This window comes from Cyanistes caeruleus, chromosome 3 (genome assembly GCF_971803275.1).
Source record: "Cyanistes caeruleus chromosome 3, bCyaCae1.hap1.1, whole genome shotgun sequence".
Classification (NCBI taxonomy): domain Eukaryota; kingdom Metazoa; phylum Chordata; class Aves; order Passeriformes; family Paridae; genus Cyanistes; species Cyanistes caeruleus.
The window spans coordinates 1,975,386-2,002,626 of record NC_141703.1 but is presented as its reverse complement, the minus strand read 5'-3'; the positions used below and the strand labels follow the sequence as shown (position 1 = coordinate 2,002,626).

Below are 27,241 nucleotides of genomic sequence, written 5' to 3'. Positions count from 1 at the left end.
TTGAAGATTCCTTCACTTTTCCTCTCTCCCCCACCGTGCTTTACGAAATTTTTTTGGCCCCTCCTGCTCATGGGAACTGCAGAAATTTCTCTTTTCAGCTGGACGAGGGATGGATTTTTATCCTGAGTTTTGAATCCCTTGAGCTCTGAATTCCTCCCGAATTTTTCCCTGTGGCAGAGCCCTTGGAGTGATGGTGTGGAATCATTTTCCAGGTGCAAACCCCAGCACTGAGGGGATGAAATCTGAAATAATTTGAAATTTGTGCCCAGCAATTCCCTTGGGATGATCCTGGCCTTTCCCAGCTTTGCTTCCACACTCCAAAGGAAGCATTTCTTGCAGGAAAAACAGGAAAAAAATCCATTTTTTCCACCTGCCCGGGGCGTTGTGCCACATCCAGAATAAATGTTTGGGTTTGTGGGATGTTTTCAGCTCTGTCAGGTGCAGGAATTCTCTGGTTTTGTCTTTTTTTGTCGCATCTGAGCAGTGAATATTTGAATTTCCTGCTTGAGAGCACGGGATAAAAAGGAATTTACGGGATAATCTCGAGAAGGGTTGAGGTTGGAAAGGTTTTTAGAGCAAAATCCCTGCTCAGGATTGAGTGTGAGTGTCCAGTTAGGAATGTTCCAGATGGAATTCCTGCTCCTCAGGACACTGCAGACACAGGAGATAAATCAAATATTCCCAGGCTGTCAGGAGAGGTGGTTTGTGCAGGGAATAAACCAAACATTCCTTTAATATTGCTGTGCGCAGATCCGATTCTGCGGCGATAATTCAGATTATTCCCACCCAAAAATCCTGCCAGGATTCTTTGTGCAGGCTAAAAAATGCTCAAAGTAACGCGGTTACAGTCCTTGATTTCACCACTGTGCGAAACTGGAGAAAAATCAGATGAAAAAAGGGTCAAAAATGAACTTTGCAGTCGATTTCCAGCACATTGTGGGCATCAGGTGCAACATCTGGATTTTGGAGAACAACATCTGGATCCGACCTGAGGCTGATCCTGCTCGGTTTTGTTCGCTCCAAGGAGAATTTCCTTTCCCAAGGGGTGGCTGTGGCTTGGAGTTTCAGGTGTTTGTTAGAAATAAAAACAGGGCTGGAACAATCTGGGAGGTTTGGATGGGTTCAGGGCAGGGTTGGAGCAAGGCTGAAGGGAAGGGGGATGAGGAAAGCTGGAATTGCGGATCTCCGTCACCAATTGCGTGGAAATGAGGGAGCAGAGAACCCGGGCAAGCTCAGGATCAAATTCCCTCCAAATTCCTACAAAATTCCTTTCAAAAGGGATGGGAGATCCCTCAGGATCGCCAGCTGGGCTGTGGGATCGACCTGGATCACCTGGGCTGCTCCTTCTCTCTCCTTGGAGTGACTCTGATCCCTCCCTGGCACAGGGATCCCATCCTGGCACTGGGATCCCATCCTGGCACTGGGATCTCCCCCTGATCCCATCCTGGCATTCAAATCTCCCTCTAATCCCTCCCTGGCACTGGCATCTCTCCCTGGCTCAGGGATCCCAGCCTGGCACAGGGATCTCCCCCTAGAACTGGGATCTCCTGATCCCATCCTGGCACTGGGATCCCATCCTGGCACTGGGATCTCTCCCTGATCCCATCCTGGCATTCAGATCTCCCTCTGATCCCTCCCTGGCACTGGGATCTCTCCCTGGCTCAGGGATCCCATCCTGGCACTGGGATCTCCCTCTGATCCCATCCTGGCACTGGGATCTCTCCCTAGAACTGGGATCTTCTTCTGATCCCTCCCTGGCACTGGGATCTCTCCCTGGCACTGGGATCTCGCCCTGATCCCATCCTGGCACTGGGATCTCCCCCTCTGATCCCATCCTGGCACTGGGATCTCCCCCTGGCACTGGGATCTCTCCCTGATCCCATCCTGGCACTGGGATCTCCCCCTCTGATCCCATCCTGGCACTGGGATCTCTCCCTGGCACTGGGATCTCTCCCTGATCCCATCCTGGCACTGGGATCTCCCCCTGATCCCATCCTGGCACTGGGATCTCTCCCTGGCACTGGGATCTCCCCCTGATCCCATCCTGGCACTGGGATCTCTCTCTGGCACTGGGATCTCTCTCTGGCACTGGGATCTCTCCCTGATCCCATCCTGGCACTCAAATCCCAGCTGGAATGAAGAGCAGAGGCTTTGTTGGGAATTCTCCCCTCCCAGAACCGGGGATCAAAGGCAAAAGCTCCAGACAAAAAAAACCCACCCAGGGGGAGAAGGAAGAATTCCCATTAAAACAAAGGAATTATTCCCACTTTTTAAAGCCCCTTTAATGGGGAGGGTTGCCAGAGGATCCCTGGAAGTGGATCATCCCCGAGGATGAGATTTCTCCAGGAATCCTCTCCCCTCACCACTGGAGATCTTTTTTCCCTTTGAAATTCCAGTTTGTATTCTGCTCCACATTCCCCCCAAATCCTGGAAAGCTCCAGATTTTTCATGGATTGATTGGAGGCGGATTGGGATTTGCAGCTGATTCTTCAAATGAGGCTGAGACCAAAAAAAATGGAGATTTCTTCCCTAAAAATTCAAAATTTGCTCATCTCAGGGTATCCTGAGTTATCCTTGGGGCTCTGGTGCCTCCACATCCTCGAAATGAGAAAATCGAGGATCCAAAACTCCTGGGAATTCCTGCTTTAACTGATGGGCTCTTCCTCAGCTCAGGAGTCTCCTAAAAGAATCAAACTCTGGCAGATTCCTGAAATAATCGAGGTGTGAACCAAGTTCCCGAGTTAAACTGGGCCTGGAGGGGCAAAGGGAAGAAGGACTGGGAAAAAACACCTGGAAATTTTGAATCCTGGTTCAGAATAAAAACATCCAGCTAAAAATCCACAAATTCCCAAGGAATCAGGAGCATTTCCCACAGGGAATTGTTATTTTCTGTTGAACTTCACAAATTAAGACCTGTTCCAAATTTAAGCTCGGCTTATGGGATAGGGAGAGATGTGTTAGGAGTGGTTTTAGCTGTGTGAAAGGTTTTAATTCTTATTTTTCCCTTAAATAATATAATAACAATAAATAATAATAGCATAATTTAATATGATATTATAAATTAATATATTTATTATTTAATATTTATTATTAAAGATATTTATAATGAATATATATTAATATAATTAATATATTAATATAATATATAATGACAATATAATATATACATATGTTATAATATAATTGTTATTTAATATTATTTATAATTTATTTATAATTTGTTTATAATTTATTTATAATTTAATAATATATTTATATAATATATAATATTAATAAATAATATTATGTATATTATATAATAGATTATATACTATCTTATAATAATATAATTATATTTATTTATAATTTAATATTATATATCATATTACTTATAATTTAATATAATATAATAATAGAAATAATTATTATATAATTATAATTATTTATAATTTAATATTATTTATTATATTACTTATAATTTAATATAATATACTAATATAGTAATATTATATTAATTATTATGGTTTCATATATAATAAATTATTATATATATTAGTTATATTTAATTATATAAATTATATTAGATACAATAAATATATACTATTTATTATTAATATTTTTTATTATCCTTATAAATAATAAAGATTAATAACGATTAAAAATAATGAGATTTTAATGGAAAAATCAATTTTAACCATGACCTGCACACATCCAGCACTCAGAGCTGTGTTTGGATGCTGAGTCAGAGAATTCCAGAATTTTTTAGGTGGGAAAACACCTGAACAAGGACTGAACACACAGAGGGAAAACGGAATTGGGAGATTTCAAAACTTCTCTGACTGAAAATTTCAGTGCTCGAAATCTGGGCCAGGTTCGCGGTGATTTAGGCTGCTCAAAGTTTGATATTTGATGTATTTGTCCTTCCCTGGCATCACCCTCTCATTCCCTGATAGAAAATAACAATTCCCTGTGGGAAATGCTCCTGATCCTTGGGAATTTGTGGATTTTTAGCTGGATGTTTTTATTCTGAACCAGGATCCAAAATTTCCAGGTGTTTTTTCCCAGACCTTCTTCCCTTTGCCCCTCCAGGCCCAGTTTAACTCGGGAACTTGGTTTACACCTCGATTATTTCAGGAATCTGCCAGAGTTTGATTCTTTTAGGAGACTCCTGAGCTGAGGAAGAGCCCATCAGTTAAAGCAGGAATTCCCAAGAGTTTTGGATCCTCGATTTTCTCATTTCGAGGATGTGGAGGCACCAGAGCCCCAAGGATAACTCAGGACACCCTGAGATCTGCTCAGGACTGAACCCGCTGCTTTCCTGGGATTTGAGCACTGGGAAAAGGAGATTGGATGATCCCTGAGCTCTGGGTGTGATCCCTCTGCACCTCCAGGACAGCTGGAATCCTGGATCCCAGCCCAGGGAGCAGCTGGAGCTGCTGGAGAGAGCCCAGAGGAGGCTCCAGGATGAGCAGAGGGATGGAGCAGCTCTGCTGGCAGCAAAGGCTGGAACAGTTGCCATTGTTCAGCCTGGCCAGGAGAAGCTTTGGGCTGAGCTCAGGGTGGCCTTGCAGGGCCTGAAGGAGCCCCAGGAAAGCTGGAGAGAGACAATTGCCAAGGGCTGCAGGGCCAGGAGCCAGGGAATGGCTGCCAGGGGCAGAGGGCAGGGCTGGATCTTGGCATCTTGGGCAGGAATTGTTCCCTGGCAGGGTGGGCAGGGGCTGGGATGGAATTGCCAGAGCAGCTGGGGCTGCCCCTGGATCCCTGGCAGTGCCCAAGGCCAGGCTGGACATTGGGAGCTCCTGGGACAGTGGGAGGTGTCCCTGCCATGGCAGGACTGGGAATGGGATGATCCTTAAAATCCCTCCCAACCCAAACCATTCCATGATTTTACGATTCTATAAAACCCCAAATTCCTTTTGAGAAAGGTTAAAGAACCCACCCCACTGCAGAGTGATGCCTTCACACGTCTGTCCCACAGGGGAAGGAGCAAAACTCCCCAGGAAAAACCCCAAAAAAGGGATTTTTGCAGCAGGAATTTCAGCCAGTGCCCAGCTCTCCCCAGCAGTTGTGTAAATCCAAGGAGGAAACTCCTTGGTGAAGTCTGGCAGGAATTTTATTTTGTCCTTCCCTGCCTTCCCCCACTCCCTTCCCACCGGTTTTAGCCAAGGAATGATCTTTGGGATGCAATTTCTGAGGGATGAGGGGGCTGGAATGTGGAAAAGGAAATTCCCTTTGTGCGTGGATCCATGTCCATCCCACCCATTTCTCCGAGAACCTGCTGAAAGTTGGGGAAAATCCTTCCCCACATCCTCAAACAGGAGCCACATTCTCCTCTGTAAATATTTAGTGGATTTTCCTGTTTGGAAGGAAAAGATGGGGTGGAAAGAAGGGGATGGAGCTTTAGGGGCCTAAAGGGGATGGGAAACCAGGGTCATCACCTGAAAATCCTAAAAGTGATGGGGTTTAGTCATAATCGAGGATCCTAAAGGATTTGGGGTTTTAAACCCCTTTACCACCTGAAGATCCTAAAGAATTTGAGGTCTTAAGCCATTTTACCACCTGAGGATCCTAAAGGATTTGGGGTTTTACCCCTCATTATCACCTGAGGATTTTATGTCATGATCACCTGAAAATCCTAAAGGATTTAGGGTTTTAAGCCCCTTTATCACCTGAGGGTTCTAAAGGATTTGGGATTTTACCCACCATTATCACCTGAAAATCCTAAAAGTTATGGTATTTTAAGTCATTATCATCTGAGGATCCTAAAGGATTTGGGATTTTAAGCGCCATTATCACCTGAAAATCCTAAAAGTCGTGGTGTTTTAAGTCATGATCACTTGAGGATCCTAAAGGATTTAGGGCTTTAATCCCCTTTATCATCTGAAGATCCTAAAGGATTTGAGGTTTTAAGCACCATTATCATGTGAGGATCCTAAAAGTAATCATGGCTTAAAATCCCATCACTTTTAGGATCCTTAAAGATTTGAGGTTTTACCCACCCTTATCACTCGAGGATCCTAAAATCAATGGGATTTTAAGCCATGACCACCTGAAGATCCTAAAGAATTTGTGATTTTAAGCACCATTATCCCCTGAAAATCATAAAAGCCACGGGGTTTTAAGTCATGATCACCTGAGGATCCTAAAGGATTTAGGGTTTTAAGCCCCTTTATCACCTGAGGATCCTAAAAGTGATGGGGTTTTAGCCATGATCACCTGAGGATCCTAAAGGATTTGAAGTTTTACCCCTCACTATCACCTGAGGGTTTAAAGCCATGATCACCAGAAAATCCTAAAGGATTTAGGGTTTTAAACCCCTTTACTATCTGAGGATCGTGAAGGATTTGAAGTTTTACCCACCCTTATCCCCTGAAAATCCTAAAAGCCATGGGATTCTAAGACATGACCACCTGAAGATCCTAAAGGATTTGAGGTTTTAAACCCCTTTATCACCTGAGGATCCTAAAAGCCATGGGGTTTTAACCATGAACACGTGAAGATCCTAAAGGCTTTGAAGTTTTATCCCCCATTATTACCTGAGGGTTTTAAGCCATGATCACCTGAGGATCCTAAAGGATTTAGGGTTTTAAGCACCATTATCACCTGAAAACCCTAAAAGTTATGGGATTTTAAGTCATTATCATCTGAAGATGCTAAAGGATTTGAGGTTTAAAGCCCCTCTACCACCTGAAAATCCTAAAAGTGATGGGGTTTTAGTCATGATCACCTGAGGATCCTAAACGATTTAGGGTTTTAAACCCCTTTACCACCTGAGGGTCCTAAAGGATTTAGGATTTTAAGCACCATTATCCCCTGAAAATCCTAAAAGTGATGGGGTTTTAAGCCATGATCACTTGAGGATCCTAAATAATTTGGGGTTTAAAGCCCCTTTACCACCTGAGGGTCCTAAAGGATTTGAGGTTTTAAGCACCATTATCATGTGAGGATCCTAAAAGTGATCATGGCTTAAAATCCCATCACTTTTAGGATCCTAAAGAATTTGAGGTTTTACCCACCCTTATCACTTGAGGATCCTAAAAGTGATGGGATTTTAAGTCATTATCATCTGAGGATCTTAAAGGATTTGGGGTTTTACTCACCATTATCACCTCAGAATCCTAGAAGTGATGGTGTTTTAAGTCATGATCACCTGAGGATCCTAAAGGATTTGGGGTTTTAAAACCCCTTTATCACCTGAGGATCCTAAAAGCCATGGGATTCTATGTCATGACCACCTGAAGATCTTAAAGGATTTGAAGTTTTATCCCCCATTATCACCTGAGGGTTTTAAGCCATGATCACCTGAGGATCCTAAAGGATTTAGGGTTTTAAACCCCTTTATCACCTGAGGATCCTAAAGGATTTGGGATTTTAAGCACCATTATCACCTAAAAACCCTAAAAGCCATGGGGTTTTAAGTCATGATCACCTGAAGATCCTGAAGGATTTAGGGTTTTAATCCCCTTTACCACCTGAGGATCCTAAAAGCGATGGGGTTTTAGTCATGATCATTTGAGGATCCTGAAGAATTTGGGGTTTTACCCCTCACTATCAGCTGAGGGTTTTAAGCCATGATCATCTGAGGATCCTAAAGGATTTAGGGTTTTAAGCCCCTTTACCACCTGAGGGTCCTAAAGGATTTAGGATTTTAAGCACCATTATCCCCTGAAAATCCTAAAAGTGATGGGGTTTTAAGCCATGATCACTTGAGGATCCTAAAGAATTTGGGGTTTAAAGCCCCTTTATCACCTGAGGGTCCTAAAGGATTTGAGGTTTTAAGCACCATTATCATGTGAGGATCCTAAAAGTGATCATGGCTTAAAATCCCATCACTTTTAGGATCCTAAAGAATTTGAGGTTTTAATCCCCTTTACCACCTGAGGATCCTAAAGGATTTGAGGTTTTACCCACCCTTATCACCTGAGGATCCTAAAAGTGATGGGATTTTAAGTCATTATCATCTGAGGATCTTAAAGGATTTGGGGTTTTACTCACCATTATCACCTCAGAATCCTAGAAGTGATGGTGTTTTAAGTCATGATCACCTGAGGATCCTAAAGGATTTGGGGTTTTAAAACCCCTTTATCACCTGAGGATCCTAAAAGCCATGGGATTCTATGTCATGACCACCTGAAGATCTTAGAGGATTTGAAGTTTTATCCCCCATTATCACCTGAGGGTTTTAAGCCATGATCACAAGAAAATCCTAAAGGATTTAGGGTTTTAAACCCCTTTACTATCTGAGGATCCTAAAGGATTTGAAGTTTTACCCACCCTTATCACCTGAAAATCCTAAAAGTGATGGGATTCTATGCCGTGACCACCTGAAGATCCTGAAGGATTTTAGGTTTTAAGCACCATTATCCCCTGAAAATCCTAAAAGCCATGGGATTCTAAGACATGACCACCTGAAGATCCTAAAGGATTTGAGGTTTTAAACCCCTTTATCACCTGAGGATCCTAAAAGCCATGGGGTTTTAACTATGAACACGTGAAGATCCTAAAGGATTTGGGGTTTTACCCCTCACTATCACCTGAGGGTTTTAAGCCATGATCACCTGAGGATCCTAAAGGATTTAGGGTTTTAAGCACCATTATCACCTGAAAACCCTAAAAGTTATGGGATTTTAAGTCATTATCATCTGAAGATGCTAAAGGATTTGAGGTTTAAAGCCCCTCTACCACCTGAAAATCCTAAAAGTGATGGGGTTTTAGTCATGATCACCTGAGGATCCTAAAGGATTTAGGGTTTTAAACCCCTTTATCACCTGAGAATCCTAAAGGATTTGGGATTTTAAGCGCCATTATCACCTAAAAACCCTAAAAGCCATGGGGTTTTAAGTCATGATCACCTGAAGATCCTGAAGGATTTAGGGTTTTAATCCCCTTTACCACCTGAGGATCCTAAAAGTGATGGGGTTTTAGTCATGATCATCTGAGGATCCTGAAGAATTTGGGGTTTTACCCCTCACTATCAGCTGAGGGTTTTAAGCCATGATCATCTGAGGATCCTAAAGGATTTAGGGTTTTAATCCCCTTTATCACCTGAGAGTCCTAAAGGATTTGAGGTTTTACCCCCACCATGATCACCTGAAAATCCTAGAAGTGATGGGGTTTTAAACCATGATCATTGGAGGACCCTAAAGGATTTGGGGTTTAAACCCCTTTATCACCTGAGGATCCTAAAAGCCATGGGGTTTTAACCATGAACACGTGAAGATCCTAAAGGCTTTGAAGTTTTACCCCCCATTATCACCTGAGGGTTTTAAGCCATGATCATCTGAGGATCCTAAAGGATTTAGGGTTTTAATCCCCTTTACCACTTGAGAGTCTTAAAGGATTTGAGGTTTTACCCCCACCATGATCACCTGAAAATCCTACAAGTGATGGGGTTTTAAGCCATGATCACCCGAGGATCCTAAAGGATTTAGGGTTTTAAACCCCTTTACCACCTGAAGATCCTAAAGAATTTGGGATTTTAAGCCCCGTTATTACTCGAGGGTCCCAAAGGGGCTGTGAATCCTTGGGAATTTTTTCCCAGGATCCCACCAGATCCCATTTTTGGGATTGATTCCCGAATGTTCTCGGGTTTTCTCCTCTCTCCTCACCCCCGCTGCTCCCAGGGGGATCAAAGCCAAGATTCCCGCAGGGATTTCAGCACTTCCCAACCCTTGGAAATCCAGGAATTCTCCTTTTTCCTGCCCCACTCCTCATTCCTGGCGGAATTTGGGGTGATTTCCCATCGTACCTGCAGGAAATGAGGACAAAAATCACCTTTTCCTTTATTGTCTGTTGCTTTTTCCCAGTGCAGCGTTTCATTTTTAACCCCCAAATAATTTAATTTACATTTATAGGAATTGTTTTTTTCAGCTCAGGCGGTGACTCTGACGCAATCAATAATTCAACAAACCGATAAAAATACATTTATTTACGTTTTTAAGCGTGTTTTGCTTCTAGAAGCTTCATGAATGAATGAAATTTGTAGGATCGGGGATTTTTTTGGGGTGTAAATTAAAGGAATTCGGGTGAAAAGGGAAAGAACTTGGCCAGGGAATATTTACCTGAGTTGTTCAGGCTGGTTTAAAATTCACATTTGAAATTATTGCTGCCTCTCTCTGCTGCTTCCAAACCTTTCCTTGGCTGCGGGATAGAAAAAAAAAAATCGGGATTTTGTGCTCCGGGAATTCTGTGGAGGATGGAGATTCCCTTGGGATTTGTTTCCAGAGGACATAAATTGTCAAAATAGAAATTGGGGGAGCTGTAACACCGGTGGTGATTCCCAAAAAGGATCCCAAATCCTTTTCTGAGCTCCCGTCTTAAATTTCGGGTGCTAAAAATCCTCATTTTGGGGCAAGCAGAATCAGCTTTGCATCGTTTCCTATTCCCAAAATACATTTATTTATTATTTTTTATTTATTTTATTTTATTTATTTTATTTATCTGCTTAATTCCCATTTTTCCAGAGCACGAGGACAATAAACAGCACCAAGGGTTGCTCTCCTTATCACAAAAAAAATCAAATTAGAAGGGAGAGGTTGAATAGAATTGGCTTTAAAAGTATAAAAAAGCAAAAAAAAACCTCACTAAACTGGAAAAAAAACTTAAATAAAACCAACCCCAGGCAGGTGCGGGCGGTGCTAATGGGGCTGTAAAATAAACAGCTCGATTTGCACCAAAATATCCTCCCCGCCGTGCTCGTCCTTTCTCTTTTAACTCCTCGAATTCCCTCGCAAATTTTAATTAATTAAAAAAAAAATTAATTTTTTTTTGTGTGTTTAACCCGCATTAAAATCCTGATATCGCCGGGAATTTATGGCGAGAAAAAATGTAAACGCGGCGGATTTTCTGTGGCGTTTTTTGTGTTTATTTTGTCTTTATTTTTGTGTTTATTTTGTGTTTACAATCTCGAATTAAGGCGAGATGCAAAGCAGGGGGTGAAGCTCAGCTCAAAGCATTCATGAATTTAAATATAAAATTATCTCCGCCTCTTGACTGAAAAAAAAAAAACCAAAAAAAAACCAAACCGACTGAACACTATTTTTATCAGTGAAATAAAGTAAAATAACTGTTCTTATCTGTGCCGTGCCCGTAAAAAGTTATCAGCCACTAACACAGCCCAGCTGCTTTTTAAACTCCGGTTTGTACCATTCGCCTGGATATTCCTCTTTTTTTCCTCCCTTAAAATAGAAAAGTAATTTAAATTTCGGGATGGTTGCGTGCGAGAAAGTGGAGAATTCTTTTTTAAAAAAAAAGAATTTTTAAAAAAAAGGAATTAAAAGGGATGAAAAATGTTAAAAATGTAGAAAAATTTAAGAATTTGGTGTGAATTAAGCACCGAATTCGGCTGTTTAAAAACAGGGAGCTGCTGCGAGTGAGGTGTTTTTATTTTTGGAGGGGGGACGGGAGATGGGAATTCTCCCGGGATGGGAATGCTCGGGAGCACAGGGACAGGAGATGGGAATTCTCCTGGGATGTGGCAGGAGGGGAATGCTCGGGAGCACAGGGACAGGAGATGGGAATTCTCCCGGGATAGGAATGCTCGGGAGCACAGGGACAGGAGGCACCCGGAGCGCGCTGGGATGCGGGAAAAGCTCCGCTCCTGCCGGGAATTCGGGCCCCCCGGAGCATCCCTCTCCCGGCAGCATTGCCGAGCTCTCCCCGCCGCTTTAATGATGTTTTGGGGTTGTTTTTTTTTTTATTTTAATTGAGTTCAAGCTCGCAGTGTCAAAGGTGGAGCGGTGCTGAGTCCCCAAAGAGGCTCCAGGCAAAGCCGAGCATCCCCCGCTCCCCTGGGGCTGTCCCGGGGGGTGCGGGGGGCTCAGCCCCCCTGGGGACGGGAGGGGCCGTGCTGGGAGCAGCTCCCGAGGTCTGACCCCAAATCCTGACCCCAAATCCCAAATCCCGGGGTCTCCCCTCGCCCTCTCCGGTGCCGCTCGGCCGGCGGGCGGCGCGCGCCCTCCAGCGGCCATGGCTGGAACTGCACCCAGCGCGGCTCTGTCCGTGTATCCGTCCGTCCATCCATCCATCCATCCATCCATCCATCCATCCATCCATCCATCCATCCATCCATCCATCCATCCATCCATCCATCCATCCATCCATCATCCATCCATCCATCCATCCATCCGTCCATCCATCATCCATCCATCCATCCATCCATCCATCCATCCATCCATCCATCATCCATCCATCATCCATCCATCATCCATCCGTCCGTCCATCCATCCGTCCATCCATCCATCCATCATCCATCATCCATCCATCATCCATCCATCCATCCATCCATCATCCGTCCGTCCGTCCATCCATCCATCCAGCCATCCATCCATCCATCCATCATCCATCATCCATCATCCATCCATCCATCATCCATCATCCATCATCCATCCATCCATCCATCCATCCATCATCCATCATCCATCCATCCATCCATCATCCATCCATCCATCCATCATCCATCCATCCATCCATCCATCCATCCATCATCCATCATCCATCATCCATCATCCATCCATCCATCATCCATCATCCATCATCCATCCATCATCCATCCATCCATCCATCCATCATCCATCCATCATCCATCCATCATCCATCCATCCATCCATCATCCATCCATCCATCCATCATCCATCCATCCATCATCCATCCATCATCCATCCATCCATCCATCCATCCATCATCCATCCATCCATCCATCATCCATCCATCCATCATCCATCATCCATCCATCCATCCATCCATCCATCATCCATCCATCCATCATCCATCCATCCATCCATCCATCCATCATCCATCCATCCATCCATCCATCCATCCATCATCCATCCATCCATCCATCCATCCTCCATCCATCATCCATCCATCCATCCATCCATCATCCATCCATCCATCCATCCATCCATCCATCCATCCATCCCTCCATCCCTTCCCCTGCCCGCAGCGGAGGAGCCGCGGGGTTGCTGCGGCCGAGGGGGGCGAGAGTTGCTGGAGGGAAGAAGCGCAAACAGCGCCGGGAACGCGGTGGGGACGGGTCGGGATCGCGGAATCGGAGACCAACATTAAAATACTCAGGAAAAAAAAATAAATAACTAAATAAGAAAGAAAAGCCACCAAAACCCAAAAAAATCTCCAGCCCGAGCCGACAGCCACGCCTCCACCCGGCATCCTCGGCACCGGCTCCCGAGGTGGTCGTGGTGGTGGCCGTGTGGCTCTGCCCGAGCTGTCCCCGGCTGGGCTGTGCGGAGGAGGAGGAAGGCAGGGAGGGAGGGAGGGAGGGACGGCTCTGTCTGGGAGCGCCGCCACCGCCCCAACAAATCGAGCGGCGCCGGGCGCCCCTCGGGGCCGCGCTCTCGTCCGAGGAGGCGCCGGGGACACCGAGCCCGGTGTGTTCGGTGTCCCCCCCAAAAAAAAGCTCCGGAGCAGAGAGCGCCGGCAGCTCGCCCGGGGAGGAGCGGGGGGCACCGGGGGAGGAGCGGGGGCCACCGGGGGAGGAGCGGGGGCCACCGAGGGAGGAGCGGGGGCCACCGGGGGAGGAGCGGGGCATGCAGCGGGCATGCGGCGGGGCGGTGGCCGCGGCTCTGCGGGCACCTGGCGGGCACGGGGGGCGCTCTGTGAGCCGGGGGCGAGCAGGAAGCCCGGCGGGCACGGCAGCAGCGGTGTCCCCGGGGGAGCGGGCGCGGTGTCCCCGGCGAGCCGGCGCTCGGGCCGGAGCCGATTCCGGGAGCCCCCGGCCGCGCCCCGGTAGGGCCGTGATTGGCCGGTGCCCTCCCCGTATGCAAAGCACCGGGGGAATGACATTCCTCCGCACGCCTCCGCCGCCCCGACTCGCTCCCCGCCGCCTCCGGCAGCCCGGCCGGCCGCGCTCCCGCCGCGCATCCCGGCAGGAATTCTCCCCTGGCCGCGGGAAGCTCCCCGGCCTCAGCTCGGGCTCAGCTCTGAAAGGCGGCCGAGCAACTTTAGGATCGCTGCTTTCCGCCCCTCCCGCCGCCTCCTCCATTCGCGGAAGGAAAGATCTCACCCGTTCCAAAAGTAGCGATTGCGCTGAGTGGTTTTTTTTATTATTATTTATTTATTATTATTATTATTTTTATCTTTCTTTTTTTTTTTTTTTAATTTTTACTTTTCCTAATTTGTCTCCGGCGGGTTTTTTTGTTTTTTTTTTTGGAGTTTCGGCGTGCGTGGCGGGCTCCATCCCGGCAGGACTAGAGGGAGAAAAGCCATGTTTGCCAAAGCAGGCTTCCACCTGCTGCGGTTCAAATATTGTTAAGCAGCCGAGTTCCTGTGGCCGAATTAGAGGAAGACTGTCTGAGATACTGAAAAAAAAAAAAAAAAGAAAAAAAAAAGGAGAATTGGCAAAGAGCGCCGAAGTTGTTGCAGACTCTTGGCTCGACTGCTGAGGAGGACGTGAGTGGGAGAGAGAGAGCGCTGTTGCACACACAAAACCACAGAGAGAACCCGCAATTTAACCAACATCCCCAAACCCGGCTTCGCAGCTGTCGGACCTCTCAGCTCGGCTCTGACTTTTCTTTTAAATGAATGAAAAGCGTTATACCAAAGAGAGAGAGATTTGAAGTTTGAATGCACTGAGCTTTTCTTTTTCCTTTTTTTTTTTCTTTTTTTTCCTTTTTTTTTCTTTGTTTTTTTGCTCAAGAACGATTGAGAGAGGTCGTGACACGAGCGCTCTCAGAGCCACGCCAACCAAACTACTGAAGCTCATTTTCAAGGCTGCTTAAAAAAAAAGACAAAAAAGAAAAGAAAAGAAAAAAGGAAAAGGAAAAAAAAAGGAAAAGAAAAAAAAAAGGAAAAGAAAAAAAAAGGGAAAAGAAAAATCTCTCGGAGAACATTAATGGATTCCTGTTGTGTTTAAATTCTCTACAGATTCTATTGTAAATATTTGATGAAGTCCGGTAGATGCGCGTGTGCGTGGCCGTGAATTTGTGGCCAGTTGTAGCCAGCTGAGCTTTGCGATCCGCCTCCTCTGAAGAACAACCCCGAATCTCCCTCAAACAGCGATTTTTGCCTCCCAGAAGACTCCGGCGCCTTTTGGTTTCTCTTGGGACCGCAGAGAAATCACCTGGAAGAAAGCGAGGAGCGCAAGCTCCGCGCGTCTTTCCCAGCGCGTCTCGTTCTCCCTCGCCTCCCTTATTTTAACATTTCACATTTTCCTGGGATTTTGGGATGAGCTTTGTCCCCGCTCACTTTCCGCGCCCCGGCCGCGGACTCGATGCGCTCTAAAGCCGCGACCCTGGCGTTTATGGGATTAACGGGGTCTGTTCCGCCCGCCCGGGGAGCCGAGAGCTGAGGCTGCGGGCACCGCGTTACCTCGGGCCGGCCGGCGCAGGAGCAGCTCCCGTTTATGTTGTTCCCCCGAGAGCGGCTCGCCGAGGAGTTGCGCTCTCGTGGCCGCTCTGTAGGAACTCAGCGGAGGTGTTGTGTGGCTCTAAAGGCTTGTTGTGATGCGTATCCCCGTAGATACCAGCACCAGCCGCCGCTTCACGCCGCCCTCCACCACGCTGAGCCCGGGGAAGATGAGCGAGCCGCTGGCGCTGCCCGGCGCCGAGCACAGCGGGGCTTTGCCGGGGAAGCTGCGCAGCGCCGACCGCAGCATGGTGGAGGTCCTGGCGGATCACCCCGGGGAGCTGGTGCGCACCGACAGCCCCAACTTCCTCTGCTCCGTGCTGCCCACGCACTGGCGCTGCAACAAGACGCTGCCCATCGCCTTCAAGGTAGGTGTGGGGCAGGGCTGGATGGGGATGGGGGGAAAATCGGGGGAAGGATGCGCGTCCCGGGGATGGGGGCTCGGATCTGTGAGCGGCTCGCTGCGTGCTTCCCTCTTTCCGTCCTTTCCCTCCCTCCCTCCGTCCGTCCTATCCTTCCCCTTCCTCCTTCCATCCTTTCCTTCCTTCCATCCTTTCCTTCCTTCCATCCTTTTCTTTCCCTCTTTCCATCCTTTCCTTCCTTCCATCCTTTCCTTCCTTCCATCCTTTCTTTCCTTTCATCCTTTCCCTCCTTCTATCCTTTCCTTTCTCCCCTTCTTTCCATCCTTTCTATCCCTCCTTCCATCCCTTCCCTCCTTCCTTCCATCCTTTCCCTCCTCCTTTCCTTCCATCCTTTCCTTCCTTCCATCCTTTCTATCCCTCCTTCCATCCTTTCTCTCCTTCCTTCCATCCTTCCCATCTTTCCTTCCATCTTTTTCTTTCCCTCCTTCCTTCTATCCTTTACTTTTCCTCTTTCCTTCCACCTTTCCCACCTTCCATCCTTTCCTTTCCCTCTTTCCATCCCTTCCATCCTTTCCGTCCCTCCCGCTCCCGGCCGCGCTCGGGGAATGCGAAGGGCTGGGAAAATCTCCGGGCAGCCTCTGCCTCCCTCTTCTCCCCATTCAGAGCGGGGAAAAACCAGAAATAAAAACATTTTCTTGTCAAAAGCCAGCCCCGCGGAGTTTGGCTGCGCTGGGGAGCCGCAGATGGGTACGGGCGGCCCGGAGCTGGAGGAGCCCCGGGATCCCCCAGAAGTCACGCAGGGTGGTGGCAGGTCCCTGTGTCCCTGTGTCCCTGTGTCCCTGTGTCCCTCTGTCCCTGTGTCCCTGTGTCCCTGTGTCCCTCTGTCCCTGTGTCCCTCTGTCCCGCTGCCACCCGCCCGCAGCCCCGCTCGGGACGTGCCGGGTTCCCCCCTGCCAGGGACTCTCGGAGGGAGAAAACACCACAAAACAGCGCAGCGACAATCTCAAAAACCACATTTCCTCTTTTATTGGCTGCCTTTAATAACAGCAAAAGTCGCGGCCTAACCCGGGCAGAGTTTCCAGAGTCCCTTGCTACAGCCAAATAAAATCCGGGAAAAGATGGGGAGAAAGGAATGGGAGAGAACATCCCGGCTCCTCTCCTGTCCCGAGCCGTGCGGGGGATGCTTGTGGTGCTTTCCTCCCTTCCCGTTACCCGGCTCCCAGGAAAATCCTCCTCCCTTGGTGTAAAATCCTCCTCCCTTGGAGTAAAATCATCTCCTTTGGAGTAAAATCATCTCATTTGGAGTAAAATCATCTCCTTTGGAGTAAAATCCTCCTCCCTTGGAGTAAAATCATCTCCCTTGGAGTAAAATCATCTCCTTTGGAGTAAAATCATCTTCCTTGGAGTAAAATCATCTCCTTTGGAGTAAAATCATCTCCCTTGGAGTAAAATCATCTCCTTTGGAGTAAAATCATCTCCCTTGGAGTAAAATCATCTCCTTTGGAGTAAAATCATCTCCTTTGGAGTAAAATCATCTCCCTTGGAGTAAAATCCTCCTCCTTTGGAGTAAAATCATCTCCCTTGGAGTAAAATCATCTCCTTTGGAGTAAAATAATTTCCTTTGGAGTAAAATCATCTCCCTTGGAGTAAAATCATCTCCTTTGGAGTAAAATCATCTCCCTTGGAGTAAAATCATCTCCCTTGGAGTAAAATCATCTCCCTTGGAGTAAAATCCTCCTCCCCTGGCTCACGCTCTGGTTTTGAGCCGGGACTGTGCCTGACTCCCTGAAGTCGCAGATTTTCCGGCTGCTGCCGGGGCTTGGCTCCCGGGCCAGGGCAGGGGAAGGGAATTCTTGTCGTTATCCTTTTATCCCAGCCGGGAGCCGCACGGACACGCAGCTCCCGGGAGCCCCGGGGCTCCACTTAGGCTCGGGATTTGTCAGGCTCGGGATTTGTCAGGCTCGGGATTTGTCAAGCCCGGGCTGTTTTTGCGGTCACTGCTAAAACCCGGCTGCCTCGGCCGACACAACTTTTATTTTTTTCACGTCTTGAAGGCCACCAGACTCGAACCTTTCCTCTGTTTTGGGGAGAGGAGAGACGAGGGAGAAGGGAATCAGCTCGGCTTTGGGAATTCCTGCTGCCGGGGGAAAAGTTTTATTGTGTCTGCTCTTGTTTTTCCGCAGATAAAGAGCGGGGCAAAGGGAGGAACTGATCACGGGCTCGCTTCCTAAATTCCCACATTTAGATTAATTATTACACCCAGCACTGTTAATTAGCAGAGTTTTCCTGCTGGAAGGCAGAAATCCGGGAAGGGAGATGAGAGGAATCCCGGTTTTTCCAGGGGGATCCCATTCCCGATCACATCCCGGAGTGGAGGAGGAAGGATGGGATCATCCTCTCTTCCCTCTCCTTCCCGATCCTCATCCCTGGAAGTTGGGAATGAGCCGCTGATGTGGAAATTTCCCTTGGAAAAAAAAAAGAATTCCAGGGGTTTTCAGAGAATCCGCAGCCGCTTTTTCCCTCCTCTCTCCCCTCCCGCAGCCTCAGCGCTCACACAGCCCCCAAAAATTTGGAAAACTGGGATAATTTCACCTGGAAATAGCCAGGAGGGGGGAAAAAATATATATAAATATATCTATAAAAATAATCAAACCCACCCAAAAATCAGGAAAAGGTTTCATTAGGAGAGCCTGGAAGGGTGGGATGAGCCAGCACCTGCTGCCTCTGTGTTCCTCATCTTCACCCCCCAAATTCTCTCTCCTTGGAGAAATAAATCCTGAGAGAATAAATCCTGAGAGAATAAATCCTGAGAGAATAAATCCTGAGAGAATTTGCCACACCTCAGTGGTTTTCTACTAAATATGAAGTATTTGCAAAGCCATTTTAAAAACCGGGATTTTTTTTTTTTAAAGGTCGTTTGGCCCAGTGGAAAAAACAAAATAAAATTCAGATCATTCCTCTGCTGCCAAAATTTTGTTTGCATCTGACAAAAAAGGGTTGAGTTTTATCGAGAATTTCTTCTTTTTATTCACTGTAGGAATAAAAAGAGGCAGAGAGAGAGTTTTCTCCTCACTTTTAGAAAAATCCACTAAAAAAAACGGTGGGATTGGGATATTATTTCAATCCAGAGGGATCAATTTTCATTGGTTTGTCCTAAATTTAAGAACGATTCTGAAAAAACTGAGAAAAAAGAATTCACAATAACCAATAAGGTGCCATATAAATTCATTGTCCAAATGCTGTTAAGAACCTGAATCTTAATTTAAGAGGCCAATTTGGATTAATTGATGCCAGAGAAGTAAATTTAGATACCCCACAGCACTGCAAACCTGATATTCTTCTTGGATATATCTCCTCTGGAAATACAATTTTTTTTAGAGGTAAAAAGTACAACAAAGTCCTTGATAACTCCAGGAACAAGTCCCAGCTTATCTGTTTAGTCTTTTTTCTAATGTAAATATTTGTATTTCTGTTTCTATTGTCTGTGACTTTTCAAGTCCAGTTTCTTTTCTGGGCTGGGTCAGTTTTTTGACTCATTTTTAAGATTTTCTTCCCGTTTTCATCGCCGAGGTTGGGACTTGAAAGCTTTAAAATATTTCTGTCAAAGATGACTGGCCCTGGATCCACGAAAAATCTTGTGAAAGCTTAAAATCCTGGCATAAATTCCCTTAAATTCAATATTTGCATGGCAGGGTAATGCCCTGATTTTCCCTTTTCCCTGTTTTTCCTCTATTAGATGTGGATGCATCAAGGTTTTGCAGGAATTTTTAAGAACTGCCTGCGGAGTTGCTGATTTTGTGACGATTTCCAAGCTCCAGCATTTCCAGCAGGGCCTCATTTCTGCCAAAATCAGGGAAATCTGCAAAGCTGAGCTGAGAACAGGCCCAAAAAAACCAAATTACAGCCCAGAGAGGAGAACAAAAACCCAAAAATCAGGGCCGGGGAGGAACGGGGAAAGAGGAAGTTGAAATCAAGATGTAAAGAGGGAATTTTGACCCAGAGATTTTAGCTCTGCATGTGGAAGTGAAAATCAGGGTTAGGGGTGAGCAAAGGGGAGAGGACAGAAGTGAAAAGCTCAGCCTCCTGAGGAAAAAAAAAGCTGGGAAATACCTGAAATTGGGGAATTCTCTCATATTTTGGGAGGCTGGGGAATAAAAATCAGGGCTGGATCAAGTCAAGGAGCTGCTGATCCCGTTTCTAAAGAGCAAACAGATCAGAAAAGAGAAATAAAATGAGGTTGTGACAAACTTCAGCCAATTGTAACTGCCTGGACTGAAGTCAGAGAATGTTAAGAGGAAGGAAAATCTCGAGCTGCAACTCAGAGGACGCAATGCAGGGCTGGTTCCTCTTCCAGAGGGCAAAAGAGGAATTAAAAACAAGCTGGATTTTTATCTCTGGGTTTGTTTTTTTTCTTTTGGGGTGGTAGTGCTGTGGAATTGGGGAAACGGCAATGGGCTCTAAAGAAAATCAGACAAAATAATTCAAGCTCTGATTTTTATCAGAGGACGTGGAGAGAGATCCCAGATATCCACGGAGTTCCAGCAGGTTGGATTTGTTTGGGGGATCCAAGAAAATACAAGAAAAATTAAATTTTTCATCATTAAGCCAGTGTGAAGAGTGTCAACAGATCAGAATATCTGAGTTCAGAATATCTGAGTTCTCAAATCATGATAGTTCTCATCAAAAACCCAGTGAATCCCCTGTTCCTAAAGTTTTGATGGATTCTGGCACCAAGGAGTGCAAATATTTTGGGAAAAGGGGAAAGTCCTTAGTTCAGGTCATGATTTCCATCCATCCGCTCAAGGGTGAGGTCTGAAAATTATTTGCTTTATGCTCCTGAAGGGGAAAAAAAAGGAATTGTTCAGTAAATTGGGGTTAAACATTTGATTGAGGCCTGATTTTCCGTGGCCTTGCTCTGGATTTCTGCTTGGGCAGCTCCGTTAAAAGCTCCTGATATAAATCAACCCATGGAGCGCTGCTACTTGAATTTATTTATTGACAAATTACAGAGATTTTGGAAAGCCTTTCTTCTGTGTTTTTCATCTGGGAGCATTTTCCATTTCACGTCGTGCTGGGTGTTCCGGAGGTGCATCAAAATTCCAAGGAATTTTTTCCTTGGAAAAATTAGGAAAAATTAGGTTTAAAATGGTAGAAATCCACGATGAGGAGTCAAACAAAAAAAAAAAAGATGCATTTTAAAGAGTATAAGTGATGGTAATATAATGATCTTTTAAAAATTCACTATTTTAGGTCCTTTGGTTCTGCAGGGAACGGGGAGAGGAATTTTTTATCCGGATTGGAAAACATTTTAGCGCAGCACCAAATCAACCTCCGCGCTCCCGTTCAACAGCGGGCGGGTGTGGAATTTATCATTTCAGAGCTCAGATTCCGTAACCCAATGGAAAAATCCTCAATTAGAATCCTTGATTCTCTGATCTCGACTAGAAGGGGACAACACTTGGTGGGGAAGAAGAGGATTCCCATTCCAACAAATCAGGAATGATTCCCATCTCCTCCAACGCCCGCTTGGCCCGCCCAGCTTTTCACCGCGGCTTTTTCGCCCCCTCGGTTTTATTTTTCAATGAAAGGCAGGAAACCGAGGGTTCTGCTCTTGCTGTTGCAGGTGGTGGCCCTGGGGGACGTCCCCGACGGGACCCTGGTGACGGTGATGGCCGGGAATGACGAGAATTACTCGGCGGAGCTGCGCAACGCCACGGCCGCCATGAAGAACCAGGTGGCGCGGTTCAACGACCTGCGCTTCGTGGGCAGGAGCGGCAGAGGTACGGGGAGGGGATTCCAGCTCCATCTTCTGCCTCCGGACACGGGGCTGGGGCTTTTTATCCACCAGGGAATGCTGGAAAACCTAGCTCCATGCCAAAGGCGCGGGATGAGCTGGATGGGTTCCCGTGTTTCCTTCCCAGCCCGTTTTCCGCGTTGCGCTGATTTTTTAAGTGGTGAAATCCCACTGGGGGGAAAAAACAAGAGATGAAAACCCACCCAGAGAGTGGCATTTCGACTCTGGCAGCCGCCCTCGGTAATTCAGGCAGTGTGGTGTTACCCGTGGTTAGGCCTAAGTGGCAGGTTTTCAATTTAAAATGAGAATTTTCAGCTCGTGGTCATCTCGGGGCTCCCCAGCACTCTCCGCAAAAAAACTGATCTTTGCAACAGAGAGAGCCAGGCTAAAAATACAAATAATTCCCACACAGATCTAAAAATTCCACAGGTTCCTGGCCTGCTGAAGGCTCTTTCTCTGACCTTTTTTTCTCTCAAAGTTCAACAGTCACGGCACTTGATGTCTCCTGCAGTGTGGAGAGGAGAGAGCAGGCAGGACAGAGGGGTTTAAAATCAGATTTATCTCTACCATAACCAGTAGCTGCTGGTAGAAATAGAAAGGCTTTTGGAGCATAAATAAGAGTTGAAGTTGACTTAGAGTGGGACTGTATGAAAGTACTGAGAAGCTGCAAATAGCGCCTGATGTGTGAGTGGGCAGGTGCACAAAGCTTCATCCCAAAGAAATCAGCAGAAAACCCTTTAAAACTTCACTCCTTAATCCTAAATCCCATCAATTCCCAAAGAAGCACTTAAAATAAACCGATAGAACGGTGAGGGGACTTCAGGGAGGTTCAGCCAAGCCCCCAAAGAGAAGCCAGCGAGCTGTGGCTCAGAAAAAGCCCAGGAGAAGGAGCAGCCTCTCTCTTTTAAGGTCAGGGGATGAAAACCCATCACATTTCCAGTGTGAATTTATTATGTATTTTCCTTCTGTTTAATTTTGTCTTTAAATTTGGGACGGGGCGTTACGGTATTCCAGCGTTATTCCAGGACAATTCAGTGGCAGAGCAGCATCTCCTGAACTCCAGGAGGTCTCATTTTGGAGCAATCTGTGCTCTGGTGTCCCTCAGAAGTCGGGGATTGCTGCCCCTTCCTCACCACTTTCCCCTCCCTCTGTTCCCACGTGGCACCCAAGCCTCATCCTGCTTCCACACACGGCTTCCTGATTTTCGGGAGAGTCCCAGAGCTGACCCACTTCTGGCTTTTATTCCAAACGGGAGATGTGTCAGGCTGGAGAGCGAGGAAGTTCTCCTGATTATACACAACAGCTTTTCCCTCTCCTTTGAAGTGAAAAGCGCCCGCCGACACCCTTCCAACACAAACACAACGCCGCAGAAGCGCGGCCCTGCCGGAGCGCTAAATACATTTGAGGAATAAAATCCCCATCCCAGTTTTCCTCTGGGTCCTGCAGCGTTTTTTAGCTGAGGGTACAGAGGCAGCTGCCTCTCAAATTGTGTTGTTTGGGCCGTCTTCAAATGGAAAACACCCGCAGCTGAGAACGTCGCCTTGTAATGCCAGCGAGGAATAATAATAGGGTAATGCAGAGCAAATTATATCCATTTACTGAAAACATGAGAGATGCTGTAATGTCTAAAAGTATCAGTCATTAAACGTGGTCATTTGGAATATTAAAGGTACCACCTTTTCAGTAAATGGAATTTGCATTATGATTCAGAGCTGACTGTTTAGAAGATTCAAATGAATAGCTGGCAGAGTGCTGGAGAAGCTCATAAAAACAAACCTGTAGTTCAGTTCCTGGCCATGGTAATGAGGCTGGAAATCATAACAGGCAACTGGGGGAGCCTCAAGGTCAAAATCCAGCAGCTGGGACAAAGCAGGCCCTATTTCTTGGGAATAGGGAACCCTTCCCCTGCTCCTTGAGCCGCTCCCAGACACCAGCCTGAGGTTTCCAGGTGTGACATCCAGACCCAGGTGCCCAGGATCCTTTAAGTGGAGGGATTTGGGAATGCTGCGTGCTATTAGTCAGGCTCCCAGGTTCAACATCCTCACCTGCCCATCTTTGGGCCGGTGACTAATGGATGCTTTTGTTTACTCCTCCGCCAGGGGATTGTTTTCCAAAGGTGGGGATTGTTTGCCTTTGTGCGGGATTTGGGAGCTGCTGTTCTGCGGCATTTGCACAAAGCCTGCAGCAGAAGGTGGCTGCTTCAAAGGGCACTGCTGCCTTTGATACTTCGCTGCAGGAAAATGAAGCCCGACTGTGTTTGCCGTGGAATATTTGAGCTGGGATCAGCTCAGTGCCACCGGTGATAATGCGGTGCCAGGGGCGTTGTGCGAGCAGGGACTGAGAGTTCACCTCGGTTCAGGGCACGGTGGAGGCTCCCTGGGTCCCTCAGGGGATTTAAAATCCTTGTTTTAAATCCCTGATGGAGAATCAGGAATGATTCTGAGTGGTGACCATCGGGTTTAAAACCCCCATTGAAATCCCCCCAGCAACCACAGCTCCGTCCCTTCCCAGGAGGAAATTCCCGTTCTTGACGCCCTTCATAAATAATTTCAACTTCTTCCATGAAATCCAGCAAGAAAATCTGTATCAAACATTATTTTCCGTGTTTTCCTCCCGGTTTTGGGAGGGTCACAGCGAATCCCCTGATTTGGGGGGTTCATTTCCCCTCACCAACATTTGGCACCAAATATCAGCCAAAGTTTCAGCCTCGTCCTGTGCCCAACACCCAGAGTTTGCCTTGTGCTTGCTAAAAGAGCTAAAAACCCAAAACATTTGATTTTCTTCACGCCCAAAATAGGAGCGAAACTGTCACAGGTCACCCCAAACCTGGAGATGTGGTGGAAAAGCAATTTGGTTTGGTTTTTTTTCCTCCCCTTCAGCCAAAGAGATTTCCATTGGATTTGGCCGGGATCCAAGGCTCCGATTCCTCAGCCCAGTGTGAGAATGCTACTGGGCAAACCTGCCCGTCTGGCTGGGGAGCCCCACCGAGTCATTTCGGGAAGAAAAATGTCCTTTTAAAACTCCAGCCAATCTCAGCCTCCCCTCCTTGGCCTGATTACCTGCTTAAAACAAAATTAATCTTGATTTTTCGCCCTCCGTTGGTGAACATTCCAAGCTTCCAACTGCTCCTGCTGCAACGTATCCCTGTTTTTTTAGTGGATAAAGAACCGGTTTAGGTCACTCTGATGAAATGGATCTGATGCAAAAAAAAGCCTGACAGCGTAGAAGTTCATTGGCTGAAATTAAAAATAAATAGTTATTTTGGAGCGGGAAAGCTCCGTGGCTTGGGGAACACGAAATATTTTCCTCATGGAATCATTAATCCCAGTTCCTATCTCCTTTGGAGGACGTAAGATTCCAAAAATCCCAACAAATAAACATGTTTTCCAGATGAAAATGATTATTAATGGGTTATCCTAAGAGTAACTAATGGAGAGGTGTCTTGGCTTGCTGCAGGAGATCTCAATCTAAACCTGAGACTTGGAGCTCCAGGACAGTTTTAAAAACTGCACCTTAGAGAGGGTGGAAAATTAAATCCATGCTTATATTTCCTCAGGATTAGAGGGATTGGGGTAAATTTGGTGGAATTTTTCAATTTCCATGGAGCCAGAGCAGGTGTAGCTTTGTAGAACACGAGAGATTTTACCAAGCACAATTTCTGCTTCCCTCTGGATATCATACCCAGGGGAAAAAAAAAAAAAAATAGAAGTAAAAAAATCAAGACTAAAAAAATCTCAAAAATACTCAAACTCCAAAAATTACTGGCCAGGATTCCAAATCCAATTATTTTTATTGGTCTTCCCAAGCCAGAATTTTGCTCCTTCTGTGCAGGCTGCGTTATTTGAGCACTTGGTTGAAATTGATTTTATTTTATTTTTTTTTTTAACTGAAATGCACTTAAAAGTTCTAAAAGTATGTGCAAAACAGAGGATGCTGCCCTTCAGCAGGGTCGTAAAACCAGTATTAAGCAGGCGTCCAGGTTCTGATCCAAGCCTTTGGAATGCTGCAGGGGACGTGGGATCAGATCCTGGAGTCACAACAAGCAGAGTTTGCCAGATGGGATGAAAAGAGGAGAAATCCATCGGCAATCAGCTGGGAAAAAAAAAGGGTGAATTGATAGAGTTTAAAATACGTTATTTATTTGGGGTTTGGATTGATAAGGATGTGGCGTTTGAAAGATGCTACAGCCAACTGAAGGGAATGGGAATTTTCTTTGGATATTGGGAAGAAATTCTTCCCTGTGAGGGTGGGCTTGGGCTGGAATGGATTTCCCAGAGAAGTCCAGAGATCCCTGGAAGTGCCCAAGGCCAGGTTGGAGCAGCCTGGGAGAGTGGCAGGTGTCCCTGCCCAGGGAACTGGATGATCTTTATTGTTCCTTCCAATCCCAACTCATTCCATGATTCCGTAACTCAGCGAGAGGAAGGGCCCTGGGCGTGTGTTGGAGGCTCATCTTCCAGGACTCCTCTCCAAGGACTCTTCTCCCCCCATTCTCTTCTGAATGGGGAATTTTCCCCTTAAAAAAACAGAGGCCAGGAGTGATAAATTTAGTTTTAAGTGATTTAGGGTGGCTCGGTTGCATCATTAATTTGAGCCGAGGTTCAATCCCAGGGAGGCTGGGCAGCAAACCCAGCCCTCCAAGGGCATGGAAACCTCGGCAGGGAAGTGATGGAAGGAGGAAAGGAGAGGAAAAGCCTTTCCCAGTGCCTGAGGTGCTTTGGGCTCACTCCGAGCAGCCAGGGTTGTGCAAATCCTCAGTTGTGGAATTAACCCCAGGGATGATGCTGCTCCTCACAGGGGTTGGACTCCCAAAAATCGTCCTGTGGGATGAGGCCAGCCCTTGACAGGGATGTAATGGCAGGAGAAGGGAGAGGAAAAGCCTCTCCCAGAGGCCAGGGTTCCTTGGGCACATTTGCTCTGAGCAGCTGGATTTGTGAATCCCTGATTGTGGAATTAACCCCACGGATGATGCTGCTCCGTGCAGGGCTTGGACTCCCAAAAATCGTCCTGTGGGATGAGGCTGAGCAGCAAACCCAGCCCTCCAAGGGCATGGGAACCTCGGCAGAGAAGTGATGGAAGGAGGAAAGGAGAGGAAAAGCCTTTCCCAGTGCCCGAGGTGCCTTGGGCTTGCTCCGAGCAGCCAGGGGTGTATGAATTAACCCCACGGATGGTGCTGTTCCTCACAGGGGTTGGATTCCCAAAAAACATCCTGTGGGATGAGGCTGAGCAGCAAACCCAGCCCTCCAAGGGGATGGAAACCTCAGCAGGGATGCAGTGGCAGGAGAAGAAGGGAAAATCCTTTCCCAGCACCCGAGGTGCCTCGGGCTTGCTCCGAGTGTCTGGATTTAGGAATCTCTGATTGAGGAATTAACTCCATGGATGATGCTGCTCCATGCAGGGCTTGGACTCCCAAAAAACATTCTCTGGGATGAGGCTGAGCAGCAAACCCAGCCCTCCAAGGGCATGGAAACCTCGGCAGGGATGCAGTGGCAGGAGGAAAGGAGGGGAGAAGCTTTTCCCAGTGCTCTTGGTTCCTTGGGCACTCTGGCTCTGAGCAGCCAGGGGTATGAATCTCCAGTCATGGAATTGACTCCATGGATGGTGCTGCTCCTCACAGGGGTTGGATTCCCAAAAAACACTCTCTGGGATGAGGCTGAGCAGCAAACCCAGCCCTCCAAGGGCATGGAAACCTTGGCAAGGAAGTAATGGAAGGAGGAAAGGAAAATGTTCCCAAGTGCTCGAGGTGCCT

The 27,241-nt window shown here is 46.8% G+C and overlaps 1 protein-coding gene across 2 annotated transcripts in view; it reads left to right on the top strand.

The window, feature by feature from the left end:
• The window catches only part of RUNX1 (RUNX family transcription factor 1), a 165,619-nt gene that overhangs the window by 70,861 nt on the left and 67,517 nt on the right, over positions 1–27,241 (top strand). For both annotated transcript variants that reach the window (XM_086883935.1, XM_086883934.1), the window contains exons 3-4: positions 15,454–15,707; positions 21,325–21,481. In XM_086883935.1, coding sequence (XP_086740061.1) covers positions 15,454–15,707; positions 21,325–21,481 — 411 coding nt within the window. The remainder of the gene's footprint in view (positions 1–15,453; positions 15,708–21,324; positions 21,482–27,241) is intronic.